Here is a 15132-nt window from a genome sequence, read left to right as displayed (position 1 = left end):
TGCATTAATGGGGTCATTACTTTAGGTTAGTCTGATTATGACATCCAACATGTCTCTCTTTTCAGCCAAAGAGAATATGATAGGCATATCAACAGAACAGAACAAAGCACTTATTATGTTATTTGATATCCTTCTTGTCTCATACAATAAATAAACCAGGGGCTTTAATCTAATTTGGTTGCAATTTGACAGTATAACAACACTGCTTTTACGGAAAGCATGATCTATTTTGGGTATATAAATATAGATGTCAAATTTTACAGAGCAAGGGTCACATCAAAATTGAATGGGGTATTCTAGTTAAAATCTATTCACCCCATATATAAGACAGGATTTTCACAAAAAGGTAAAGATTTCAAATGGAATCATTCAGATAACCCCATTTGAAGGTCACACTTCCCTTCTTTAGCATTTTTCTTCAATTTACCCACTACTTTTTTTATAACTAAAGAGAAAAGAAAGCAGATACGGTCTACTATAGATTGTGGATGCATTTTTCTTGCTATCTACTGTAGATAGAAGTTAAGCTAGTTACTGCATAATGCATTTGTTGCTATCTACTGTAGATAGCAGATGTGTTAGTTGCTATATAATGAAGAAAGCAGATATGCTACTTTAGCTTACATAATTTGTTGCTATCTACTGTAGATAGCAGATGTGTTAGTTACTGTAAATGAAGAAAGCAAATACGGTGTACTATAGATTGCTGATGTATCTGTTGCTATCTGCTGTAGGCCTATATAGCAGATAGGTTACACACTTAAAACTACGGGGTCAAAAAATGACCCAAACGGGGTCATTTTTGACCCCAGCATAGTTATCAACTAAACACCATACCACTAACGGGGTCATTTTGACCCCATTGGGCGGGGTCATTGCAATGACTACGTATTTGGGTCAAATAGTAACCCCATTGGGGTCAAAATATTACCACATTTCGGGGTCAAATGAAATGACCCTTCAAAAGGGTTGCCTTATTGGGTTACTTAATGACCTCATTTCGGGTCAAATGAAATGACCCATTTGAAAGGGTTGTTTTATAGGGTTACTCAATAACCACATTTAGGGGTTGTTTGGATTTTTTAGTAGGCCTATGGTCATGCTGGTCCCACCAGGACATAAGTGTGTTTCTGCACAGAGAAAGCATTACATAAACAGCAAACTGTAAAATGCATCTGTGTATCACACTCACACACAGTCAGTCATCGCCTATGACAGTTCACGTATTATAAGCTTACATGATATTATAACAACTGCAGCCAAGACACCAGCCACGACAGCATGAAATTGAATGAATCTGCGTTATAGACAAGGGTCTATGCATCCTTGCAGTCTCACTGTTCAACTAACTTTTCATATTCCATCATGCAGACAAGCACACACGACAATCCGCTGAGCTGCACAATCAGAACAAATATGGCGCTGATGTGACCACGTGAGCCGATGCACACCGTGTGTGCAAATAGTTCAAATGCAAGTCATTATAAAGTTGACAAATTGGGTAACTTCGGTCAAAAAATTAGTTTTATTTATTAATCAACAAACATTAATTGCAGCTCATGTTTAAACTCATTTATGAATTGAGATTTTCGAAGCGGAAGATTGAAACTGATATCAATGCGCGACGGTATCGGCAAAATGACTACTAAGTTTTTGACCACGTTCGTCGTGGCTAAAATGACCTCGTGAATGTGGTCAAATTAAAACAGTATAACCCCCTTGAAGGGTCAAAACAACCCCAAACGTGGTCAATTCAAAATGACCACGGAAAATATAACCCCGTAGTTTTTAGTGTGTAGTTGCTGTATTATGAAGAAAACAGACATGCACTACTGTAGATTAGGATTACTCATGTGCTTGTTGCTATCTTCTGTAGATAGCAGATATACTCCTTGCTGTATAATGCAGAAAGCAGATATTGCAGATGTCTGCTGTAGATTGCATTTGAGAGCAGATGTGTAAGTGGCTGTCTTTTTCTTGCTATCTACTGTAGATAGAAGTTAAGCTAGTTACTGCATAATGCATTTGTTGCTATCTGCTGTAGCTAGCAGATATGTTAGTTGCTGTATTATGAAGAAAGCAGACATGCACTACTGTAGATTAAGATTACTCATGTGCTTGTTGCTATCTTCTGTAGATAGCAGATATACCACTTGATGTATTATGCAGAAAGTAGATATTGCAGATGTCTGCTGTAGATAGCATTTGATAGCAGATGTGTAAGTGGCTGTCTACTGTAGACAGCAGATGTGTAAGTGGCTGTCTACTGTAGACAGCAGACGTGTAAGTTACCATCTACTGTAGATTGCAGATGTATAAATAAGTTGATGTGTACAGTAGATTGCAAATGTCACTCTTACAAAATCAGATTAAAAAATCCATGTTTTGGACATAATAACCAAACTTTTACAATACGCATACAGCAGATTCTATGATACATAAATCATCTGGCTAAGTCAAGAATATAAATCAATGACATCAGCAGAAAACCTAAGAATAACTCTTATCAAAGCAGTGGTAGGATATGCATTTGTATAGGAGCTTGACAGTAAGCAATAGTTCAATTTGATGTTCAATGAGGCATAAGGAAGGGGCCAACACACTCTAATCAAATGGTCCACCTTTAAAAACACGCCAACAAATGAATGACGCCAGTACTTCCTCTAGACGATGGATGCTATATAGTATTAATTCATTGCAGTCACATATAAGTTTACATTCAACCTGCTTGAGTTGAACGCAAAATCAGTCAATCTTAAGATCCACCAATCCAACTGACATGATTTATTTTGAATAACTTGAATTTGATTTTTGAAATACATAATTCATTGCAATAAGTTTGATTTCAAACTGCAAGACTTGATAAAAATCAGTAAATTTTAAGATTGTCTGACCTAACTGACATGGTTAATTGAATACTTGATTTTTTTGAAATACATTCAATTGCTAAGTAATACTTACATATAAGATTACAATCTGTGAATGGGTTTATGTGGAATTGCTATGTGCATACAGATTGAAATTCTGTGGTTTGGTAATAAGTTCAAATGCTTAGCTCCCTGGAGTATGTAGAGATTGTTTAAAGGGATATTGAGAAATATGTTGCAAAGATTTATTACACATGTACAAGTATAAAACAGTTGTTGGAGGGAGGGGGTCAAAGAATATGTAATTATGTTTTGTATGCATGCTTATATTGACATACTGCAGGCTTTTTTGGAGCGATTACGGAATAGGGTGCAACTCTACTAGTCTTATTACAAGGCTGCCCTACCCCAATCCTAAACCCTAAACTCCTACTGGACTCAAGTTGCTTAATGGAGCGATTACTGAATAGGGTGCAACTCTACTAGTCTTATTACAAGGCTGCCCTACCCCAATCCTAAACCCTAAACTCCTACTGGACTCAAGTTGCTTAATGGAGCGATTACGGAATAGGGTGCAACTCTACTAGTCTTATTACAAGGCTGCCCTACCCCAATCCTAAACCCTAAACTCCTACTGGACTCAAGTTGCTTAATGGAGCGATTACTGAATAGGGTGCAACTCTACTAGTCTTATTACAAGGCTGCCCTACCCCAATCCTAAACCCTAAACTCCTACTGGACTCAAGTTGCTTAATGGAGCGATTACTGAATAGGGTGCAACTCTACTAGTCTTATTACAAGACTAACCTACCCCAACCCTAAACCCTATCCCTAAATCCTTAAGGACTGGACTCAAGTCTAGCAAGTTACACCCTATTTGGTAAATGTACCGCTTTTTTTTCTGAAATTTCTCTAGACTTTTCTTATCTGATGCATACAATGCATTACCAGATTTCCGCAAAGTACAGTTAAATATCCCCTATTTTGAAGTCCATGCTGATACTCAGAAATAATTAGAACAATCATGATTATAGCTAATCACTATAGAATAGTCTTGAGTAAATGGTCCAGGCTAATTTGATCTTCATGCAATATGGTCAACTTGCCAAAGTAGTGTTAGGTAAACAAACTATATTAACAGACCAAAATAAAGGATTGATCTTACTGAGATTGGTGTGTGCATCTTTAAACCGATCTAATTAAAAATTAGCTCTCAAGAATAACCTCTTTTGTGATGTACTTCTAGCTCCTACAAATGTCAATTGTACTCCATGGGGCCCACATAATTTTCTGGTGGATATAGCAAAAATAATTAGATAATGATTAGAATAGATAGCAAGCTCTGTGATGTTACTGATAGAATAATTGATGAAGTTCAGGTTCTTCATTTACTGGATATCCGTCCTAGTGCAAAATTGATTGGATGAATTCAAGTGATATTATCTTCAATAAACACTAAGAATAGGTAGAATTTTGTGGATCTCTGCTTATATAAAAATGTTGACAACAATGACTCCACCTTGATGCATTATTTTTGAAAGATTTTTTGTTGTTGAAAAAAGTTTGTGAATATGCAAGTTAGCCCTCCAAAAGTGGTTGGAGTTTCTAGTGCCTATCCTAGGATATCTAAATTTAAGCCACCTATCTATTAAAGAAATGGAGCATCCTAATGGACAGAGGGCTAATTTCAGTGCAAAATATGTAAAATGAGCTCATTATCATAATAACAAATGTGACATGATCAAGGGGAATGAGTTGGATGTCGCCAATATTGTTTTTAAGATATTGGCAAAAACAGTGTTCAAATTCTTTTGTTTTATATTGTTTTTAGCCACAGATAAATATAGACAGCCACTGTGCCTTGGATTCATTGACTACGAAAAGAAAAAGCTTTTGATAGCATTGAGATCCAGGCAGTCATCACAGCCCTCAAACAGCAAGGCGTCCATCCTCGATACATCCAGATAATAAATACTATCTACAGCAAGGGCACTTCAATAATCCGCCTCCACAAGGACAGTGATAAGATATCTATCCAACGAGGGGTGCGACAAGGTGAAACCATTTCACCTAAACTGTTTAATGCGGCACTTCAAGAAATTATACGTCACCTGGACTGGGCATCAGCATAAACGGAGACAACCTAAATCACCTTCGCTTCGCAGATGACATAGTCATAATAACAGACAAAGCTAACGATCTAAGAGAAATGATCAATGATCTGAACCAATGTAGTAACCAAGTGGGACTAAAGATTAACATGAAAAAGATGAGAGTCATGTTCAAGATGGACCAATATGTGTACTTATGACAACTAATCAACATAACTCACAATCACATGGATGAAGTATAAAGGAGGACTATAGTGCTGGTTGGTGTGCATTTGGTAAGCTCAATGACATCATGAGAAGCAAGATGCCAACTTGTCTGAAACGAAAGGTTTTCAACCAATGTGTACTACCAGCCATGACCTATGGAGCTGAAACATGGCCACTTAGAGGATGGAGCAAAAACTGAAAACTGCACAGCATAGCATGGAAAGATGTATGCTGGGCTTCACCAAAAGGACAGAAAAATAGTGGCATGGATCAGGAGCCAAACATAAGTTACGGACATAATCCACACAATAAAGATGAAAAAGTGGTCAGATGGAGGGATGAGCAAGTTTCATAGGGATCAGGTGGATGGCAAAAGCAAATGACAGGAATCTTTGGTGCCAACTTAGGGAGGCTTTCGCTCTGTAGTGGGCTGAATACGGCTGATGATGAAGATTGTTTGCCATGTGAAGATTATAAGGCAATGCTGATTGCATTATTTGTACAGCAAAATGAATCAATTTCACATGTCATAGAAGAGGCTTGATTGCATTATGGAAACCATTTTTATTAAATAACAAAGCAAATAAAGGGAAGCCAACCAACCTAACTGAAGTTAATTGGAAGTGCTGTATACTTGTATAATAAATAGATTTAAAAAAAATGATGAATCAGAACTACTGACAATTGACCAACATACTCACAATTTCCGGTCTAATACATTTAACTTTTATTATTACTGTTCAAAATATGATTATGAAGATGTTCAAAATATTTACATTTCTCAGTCTGGCATCCATCCTTTAACTTGTAATCCTTGCCAAAATAATTTGGGTCTTATATTTGACCAGATCCAACAAAACCCGGAACAAGTCGCCAGACATGTTTTTGAGTTACCCGCCTTTAAAGATGATATTCCCATAAAAAAAATCAAATTTTGGAATTCTTAATTTCACGGTATTTGGCTTTTATTTAATCAATAATTGACAGTTGAACTATGATAATCCCTATTCAATCCTGAGACAAATATATAGGTATATTCGCTCAGATTCAATCCTATGTAAAGCAGCAAACTAATTAGTTCTATAAGCTGCATATCCTATCAGCGACTGCTATACCTTGTTTAGGACTTTCAAAAGAAGTACCTATACATGTGCAACCATAATTATTTCAAAATAGCCCGACAAAGTCATGCAGGAAACTCTGAGGTTGTGCATTGAATTGGTTTGAATGAGGAATACTACGGGAATCAGCGCCTTTTGTTAGAAGTCACACATGAGTAAAGTGGATAACCTCTATTACTAGCAGTTTGGCAAAAATATCAAGGTATCATTTACAAAATCATCCATATCTTAAAAAGTATTGATGCTATGTATATAATTTTGGTATCATTTTGAAGCTAATTGTCCTGTGTTTACATTTTTATTCAAATCATGAAATGTCAAAAATGCGACCTGCTCCTGGTTTTGTCAGAATGGGTCACATATTTGTCTTGGATGGAGCATTAACATTGTCTGTTCACTGGGGGTTTCTTTATTAGTGTATCATCAATTATCCCTTTAATATTGAAGTTAACTATATAACATAATTTAAGGATGTACTCAACTGCAAGCAAAATGTTTCTGTAGAAAAAATCCCAAAATGTTAGAGGTTATATACCTCTGGGACACGCAATGCATGAAAATATGACTAGGAACTATTAGTTTGTGGATCATCTGAAAAGGTTGCTTTTAAATCACTGAAATTAACCAAGTTATATAAAATTTTGGGTTTTGATGCATATCATCTAGTTTTATCTGGTATTGGTGGCAGTTAACTGTGAGAAGTCTGAATAATTGTGAAAAACTCTGCCCAAAATAAACTATTTTTTCATTGAAAACTGTGTAATAGGCAATTTAGAGGCATTTGAATACAATAAAAAACTGGCAGCTACAATTGTCACATTCTGGAGCTAGCCAGAGACAACTCTTCAGCCACACATGCAACACTTGTTGGCTACATAAGATTGTTTCCACATCAGCTAACTGTTTACATTAATACTCTGTGTGCTAGCCATGCGCTTCAAGTTTTGAAATATTTTCTCAAAATATCAAGAACTATCTTAAGAACTATTGAACCAATTCAAGGATTGTTTGTACTCATTTTAATGCATTTTTCATGCTGATTCCAAATATGGTCATGAAAATTTACATTTCTGAAATTTTTGAATTTTTGAATTGTTTTTTTGAAAAACATGTAGTCTGCAGTCGACATCCGCGTGAAGAGAGTTAATAAATACCTGACCGCTCTAGGACACATAGCATATGGCATAATGGAGAAATAGAGACTGCTTCATGTTTGCTACTGACCATGCAAGACCAAAAACCTATTTTCAATCAAACTTAAACATAATTGGGCTATTCCAGTTGAAATCCACACTACCCCTGTGGAAGATTTTGGAAATATCTTCCACAGGAGGAGTATGTTTTTCAAATGTAATTGATCAGAGTTAATCATTTTGAAACCCATACTCCCCCTGTATTATGGCTTTACCTATATCTTGCACAACTGGAGTGAGTATTTCAAATGGAAGTTACCCAATTGTCTATTCTATTCAAAATTGATACTCCCTCTGTGGCAGACTTTAGCTAAATCTTCCACAGGGGTAGTTTGGATTTTAAATGGAATAGCCCATTGGTTCATGACATTTGCTGCTCTAATGCTTGTAAGGCGAGACTGACTGGTTGAACCTGGTTTTGTTTGTTTGTGTTTTGAAATTTTTTGATACTAAATAGAGCGGGGGTGGGGGGTAATTGAATTCTGTTTCAGCAGGGATGTGCAGCTTGAGTTGCAAAAACCCTATCCATGGTGATGATGATCACGATGACCGGGGGTAGTACTCACATATGAATGATGCAAAGAGGGGTGTGCTGCTCTGAGAATAATTTTGCCAAAAATTGGGACACATATCTTAGGATTTTGGCTACAATATGTCTATATTTTACAGATTTTTAATTTGTAGTACCCGAAGGTCTAGAAAAGAATGGATTTTTAGCTGAAAAACAGTTCAGTTACTGTACACAGCATGGAATTTTTTTTTTTACAAAATAGAGCCATGTCTAGGGATTTTCAGCATAAGGGATTCTTGCAAAAAGTACCCAATGGTGCAGCACATCTGTTTTGCCTCGTATATATGTGAGTAGGGCCTACTCACCCCTGTCCTGTTTTTTTTTTACTATTACTTTTTAAGCTGTAAATTTTGTTTGACAAAGGCTTTGGAACTTTTTTTCTTCTTTTTTTTAAAATTTATTTATTCTTATTTATTTTTCAAAATTGTATTATTTTTTTGGCGGGTTACGCCAATCAAACAATTTTTTAGGCCGTATCTAGTGTTGAAAAAAGAGGCATTGATTCCTAAATGTACATTGCATCTATATTATATGCGATCAGAAAATAAAAATTGTGGTATTAAATTCACAAGAGATGAATTATAACTGCCATTCATTTAATTTTGTATTGAAAATTCCTCCTTTTGTGTAGGAGCACCTTTTCTTTTTGAAGAGTAAGTTTGGTTCACAAACACCCATTTTGATTATGTCAAAGAAAAACATGTCAAATGATACACTCCTCATTGAAAATAAATTAAGAAAAGCTGTGACCTTAGCAGGTTTGGATGTGTCATCATCATCAAGATCATGGTCATAACCATCATCAACATCATCAACAGCATCACTGTCATCACCATCATCATCAACAGCATCATCATCATCATCATCAACAACATTTTCATCATCATGACCAGCACCATCCTCAGTTATCCTCCTCCTCGTCACCATCCTCACCATAGTTCCTGTCAGCTCATGAAATGGTTTACTCTTCAAACTTGAACTATTTAGAAATTTGAATATCTCAGCAACTAGACTATTTTCTAGTTTCCGTTCCATGTTAAATTATAAATATAGGAAAAGGCAATGCATTTTCTTAAAATCCACCTCACTCCTCTAGCACATGTGACCTCCATTCACCCAATCTTAACAACCCATTTGAATACACCAAATATAATTCCATCCCACGCAGAAATTTTTATGTCAAATATATATCAAAAGTATATCAAAAATATGTTAAATGGCATGTTGATACAAATTTGATATATCAAAACTATGTCAAATCGATTTTGACATATATTTGATTGTATCAAATTTGTGTCAAAAAAATTGAAGTATGTCAAAACTATGTCAAATTTAACTTAGATTCTCAAATGAAAAGTATGAGGGTCAAATTTGTGTCAAAATTGTGTCAAATCTGTGTCAAATTTGACTTAAAAAATTTTTTGTATGTCAAATTTGTGTCAAAATTTACTTAGTCATTTTCCTGATAATTTCAGTGTGTCAAAATTATGTCAAATCCAACTCAGAAAATTTTTTTGTATGTCAAATTGGTGTCAAATTTTACTTAGTCATTTTCATGATAATTTCATTGTGTCAAATTTTGTCAAATTTTACTTAGCCATTTTGTTGATAATTTCATTGTGTCAAAATTGTGTCAAATCCAACTTATACATTTTACTGACCAAATGCATGTACATTGTAAAATGAAACATTGTTTTATCTTTTTTTAGCATCATTGAATTTTTAGAATCAAACATCATGATCAGTAGAGAATATGAATTTAATGACCGCATAGCATATTTACTGTTTATCATGGTTTATTGAAACTACATATCAAGACATAAGATCAAGATCTGACATGATATAAGGCTTTGTATAATGTGAAAAGAAACTGAACAAAAAGGTGTTGTTCAACAATGTTTTAATATAAAATAATTCACTGACGTTTCGTACAAAACGTCAGTGAATTATTTTATATTAAAACATCGTTCTTTTCACTTTTTACCATGCGATGTAACGTGGGACTCTTAATGTTTTTTGTATAAATTAAATTATGTGACCCAGTGTGTGCCCAATGCTTCTGGTGTGTCCAGGCCGGGGCACTCAACTTTAGAAGTGATAGTATGTGCCTGTCAATAGGCCCCTCTTTTGAAGTTGACTATACCCGATGACTCCTTTTTTCAAAAAGTCATACCCCTCTTTTTAGGTGCTGCTACCCAATGACCCCTTTTTTAGTTGAGACTACCCAATGACCCCCTTTTTCTAGAATGGTATCACTAAAATGCCACAACATAATGCAGCAACTTTCAAATTCTCTTATTTCAGCAAATTTGCATTGAAATTTGGACAATTTTGAACAAGAAATAGGATTTTGCTCCATTTTTGAGGCAGCCAGATCAAAGTAATTACGATTTTTGGTCATTGCAATTTTGTCCCAGTATTTCGAGCCAGATGGAGCAAACTTGTTCCCCTTCCTCCTGTCCCCGGTCAGTATGCTTCTGGTGTGTCCAGGCCGGGGCACTCAACTTTAGAAGTGACAGTATTATGTGCCTGTCAATTGGCCCCTCTTTTGAAGTCTACTATACCCGATGACCCCTTTTTTTTGAAAAAGTCATACCCGATGACCCCTCTTTTTGACTACCCAATGACCCCCTTTTTCTAGAATGGTATCACCAAAATGCCACAAAATAATGCAGCAACTTTCAAATTCTCTTATTTCAGCAAATTTGTGTTGAAATTTGGAAAATTTTGAACAATGAAATAGAATTTTGCTCAATTTTTTCAACATTTTCTAGCCAATAACCCCTTATTTGATATCTATACCCAATGACCCCTGCCCCCAATATTTTGTACCGATAGGCCCCCGGATAGGCCCCTACTTCGTGATGCCAGTAGGCACATACCTTCACTTATAAAGTTCCCCCCGTCAGGCAGGGACCGTGTAGGGACCAGCTCCAGGAAGTCTCATGAATTAAGTTGCTTTGAGGCATCATCGGAAGAGCTGGCCGGGCCTACTCATTATGATTTACATAATTTTTAAGGATGGCATTACTAGTTTATAGCTATAAGCTCGAGATGAAAAACGGATCATTCCTAAGAGCCGTCTTGCTGAGTGATGTGCTATCAGAATTTTTACAATCTCGTGGTGAAAATTTATATGACCCCCCCTTCTGCCCACGCAGACTCAATCCATTGTTTGAACTAAGGGGTGAAGCGTGCAAAAACATTTATAGGCCTAGTAAGTGTCAGGAAAGGGAGCGGAACATGGACAAAATTTTGCGCTCTTCATGATAAATATTTTAATTAACTCCTATTTTTGGTGTAAATAAATTATGACCCCCTCCCATTTTGGCATAAACATTATGACCCCCCCAGTATTTTCACGACCCCACCCCATTCGGGAAAAAATGACAGCCCCTATTACTAACAGGGCATTAATGCACTGGGCTAATGCAGCTAACCATTAAACCAAGGGAATTTCTTGTTTCGGTGCTCCTACATAAAGGAGGAACTTCCATTCAGAAGAAGAAAAAGAAAATGGCAGCTTGTGGTGGTGGATTTGAATTTTAACGGTTCAATTTTCGTTTTAAAAGCTTAAAGCCAGTCTGTCATGCCAACGGAGGAATGCATCAATATCATCTAGTCATGAACATTATATACAATGTGTGATTCGGTGGACAGGCTTGAGCTATTATATAGTAAACGTATGACTGCACTGCAGTGTGACGTGAATCAGGGCCGTAGCAAGGTCGAAAAATGTGGGGCGGCCATCACAAATATGGGGCGGCCAAATTACAAATCTATGCCCATATTGAAATAAAGATACAAAGAAAAACATAACAAATTTCTCAAAAAGTGGGGCGGCCATGGCATCCCCGGCCGCCCTGCTTGCTACGGCCCTGACGTGAATCATGAATGCATGCAGCATGGTGGGACAATGGAGTAAGATTTTAGTTTTGGCTGTTCATGCTGCTACTGAGTACCAATCAATTTAAGACTAAACTGCATCATCGGATGCTGTATGTACTGGATAAAGCACATGGTAAGTATACAGTCAACATTTTTGAAAATTAAAAAATGTATTTTAAGCTTACCTATACTTCTACTTATACACATTACTACAGTACATCACTACATGTATCACTGTAGTCTGTAGGCCTACCAGTTAGGGTGCATCAAGTGCCCCTCATTTCAACCATATTTTTTGCTCCTAGTGTCAAACTGTACCATTTAACTAGAAAATCATCCCCTCCAAATTTAAATTCAATCGGAGGTCGGGAAGGGGGTCCACGTGAGCTTAAAGTTCGGACAGAGGCAACCGGCAGCTAAAGTCCGGCTGGCAGCTATTGTATTATGTATACAGTTATACACACACATTAATAGCTGCCTTTAGTGAAAGTTTTTATAGTACTTCAAATCTCAGACAATACTCAATAAAATGCAAATCCATTTGAACTAATCACAAAGGCAGCTATTTTCAGACATATTTGACGTTATAATAATAGCTGCCATGTGCATGTTTCTCTATTTACAGCCGTTTCTGCATGGAAAATGGGTCCATCGCGCACTACAAGCTTGAAGTTTGTGCATGGTAGGTGTTTTTAACTTAATGACAAATAAATCAGGCAGCTATTTAGTTTTTATTACGTGTGGCTGCCTTATGAATAACAATGTAATAAATGTACTTTTACCATTGCTTTTTATTTATCAGTCCATATATGGTACAAGTTTGGTAAATTAGGTAGTATCATTCAGTTTACGCTTTCTCAGGTTAGGGGTGGTGCAATAATTATGTGTACCGGGGGTGAATTCTCAAAATGGTCTGCCAAAAATCGCTTGCCCCCCCCCTGGCCGTGCCAAAGAACCTTTGCCCCCCCTTTCGACGTGCCAAAAAACCTTTGCCCCCCCCTTTTGACGTGCCAAAAAATCTTTGCCCCCCCCCCCTTACACATACAAGATTTTGGGGACCCCTAATTTAAAACCTTAAATTGTCTTAACATATAATGCGCGCGCAGCGAGCTGGAAATTTTGCATATTTGAACGTGTTCTTAATGTTTTCCTCACGCCTTTTAGGGCGTAATATAAACGATTGCCCAAAATATCTGTGCCAAAATTGCTTGCCCCCCCCTTCGACCTGCCAAATATGCTTGCCCCCCCCTTTTGGCCTGCCAAAAAACCTTTGCCCCTCCCCCCCTATAATTCATTTATATCAAAATGTCTTGCAAGTGATGGAGCAAGATAGAAAATGGACACCTATCTGAGAAAGCGTAAACTGAATGACACTATCTAATTTACCAAACTTGTTTCATATGGACTGATAAATATTAATTAGCAATGGTAAGATAAGTACATTTATTGCATTGTTATTCATTGAAGTATTACGGCACGGTAACGCACGCACCGTATATATTTATGCAGGTTTCCTTGAAAAATCTTTTCTTTTAATTTTCTATGTATACCCGTGCTGTATGTAAAATTTGTATTGTATTTTTGGACCAATTTGGCTGCATGAGTATAGCAAATGTGTTAACTAAGGTTTGCCTATCATACCTTTAATAGAAATAGTTACGGTACTTGAGAACTAGGCATGCTTGAGAGCCTCGAAAATGTATTTTGGGTCAATCTGGGAGAAAAAATCCCAGGTAATGGATTCTTCCTGATGGATTCTAATTTCTAAAAAAGTAATGTGGAAATAGCTGCCCAACCATATACTCTTGATGATCCTGAATTTCTTGTTGATGACACCAAATATTTTTTCAGTTGTTTCAGAAAACTACCAAATGTGTAAGCTTATTTAATTTGTAACTTTATGTTCAATTTGCTTTCAGATGCTATTGAAAAGGGATCCGAATCGGCAGGAATAGCAACTCATCAATGGCGACTCATCAAGAAGAAAATGCTGTACATATCAGTTATGCAAAATGAGGAGTTCAGAATTCAGATTTTACGCAAAGAAGAATGTGAAAAAAGAACCTTGCTAATTTTGACTCGGACTGTTAAAGATCATGCAGATCTGGATCATGCACATAAAACTTAACTTTAAAGACCATTTTTCTGATTCATGATTTCAAATGGATCCGTCAAAACTTCGCACTAATTATGTTTAGTACTAATTATTGTTTAGAATACATGAGTGGCAAACTTAAGACTATTTTTCTCACTATTTGGCCCCCAAAAAAGTCAGATTGCTCTTTCCGACCGATCAACAACTTTATGTGAAATAATCTGTATTAAGGTCACAACAACTTTATGTGAAATAATCTGTATTAAGGTCACATGTGTTTGTTTTTGCATACCGTATTTGAATTTTAATTTGGTATTAAATTACTCGCAAAATATTTTACAGGTCAAGCTACAAGTTTAAAAATATTGGTTGAGAGGTAGTCGGGTAAATAGTATATCAATAAATATTGGGCGTAAAGCATCCAATTCTGTCATTAATATGTTTTCATCAATATTTTCAGTGATTTTTGGTTTTCATTGGGCAAAACTTAAGCTTAATGGAAAATTAAGCCCCTCCGTGCCCCTCACCTTTGTGGTGCAGCCATGTGATCACATTCTGGCATACTTTTGACATAACCAAGAACTACATGTCAAATATGTATCAAATTTATTTTGACACAAATTTGACATATCAAAAGTACCGGGGTATGTCAAATATGATCCTGTTTGACACAATTTTGCACAAATCTGAATATTTGGTGGCATTTTTTTGCCCTCAAGTGGGATTTCAAATAACTTGGCACTGACTGGAAGCTGTGCATGCACCTGGGCAACAGGGTAGAAAAGGATTCCCTGTGCTGGCTCACCTCAACGGCAGCTCCACCACTGCATTCACATCAGTGTGTCAAATATGATCACGATTTGATACAATTTTAACATAACCAAGTACTATGTCAAATATGTATCAAATATATTTTGACACATATTTGACATATCAAAAGTATGTCAAATATGATCCTGTTTGACATAATTTTGACACAAAATAATATTTGACATGATTTTGACACAAATGTGATTTGACATACTTTTAACATAGAACTATGTCAAAAATATGTCAAATTTTTTTATACAAATTTGACA

General features: G+C 36.3%; 1 protein-coding gene across 1 annotated transcript; it reads left to right on the top strand.

Annotated features, from left to right (window-relative positions):
* Positions 1–11948: 11948 nt before the first annotated feature.
* LOC140168257 (uncharacterized) lies at positions 11949–14490 on the top strand. The gene is made up of 3 exons (XM_072191591.1): positions 11949–12091; positions 12584–12640; positions 13878–14490. Exons 1-3 carry the CDS (start codon positions 12016–12018, stop codon positions 14084–14086), a joined length of 342 nt encoding a protein of 113 aa, XP_072047692.1. The 5' UTR covers positions 11949–12015; the 3' UTR covers positions 14087–14490.
* Positions 14491–15132: the final 642 nt, after the last annotated feature.

The sequence above is a fragment of the Amphiura filiformis genome, chromosome 13, assembly GCF_039555335.1.
Source record: "Amphiura filiformis chromosome 13, Afil_fr2py, whole genome shotgun sequence".
In the NCBI taxonomy this organism is placed as follows: Eukaryota; Metazoa; Echinodermata; class Ophiuroidea; order Amphilepidida; family Amphiuridae; genus Amphiura; species Amphiura filiformis.
The sequence above is the reverse complement of the archived record's forward strand: the minus strand, read 5'-3'. Positions and strand labels throughout refer to the sequence as shown.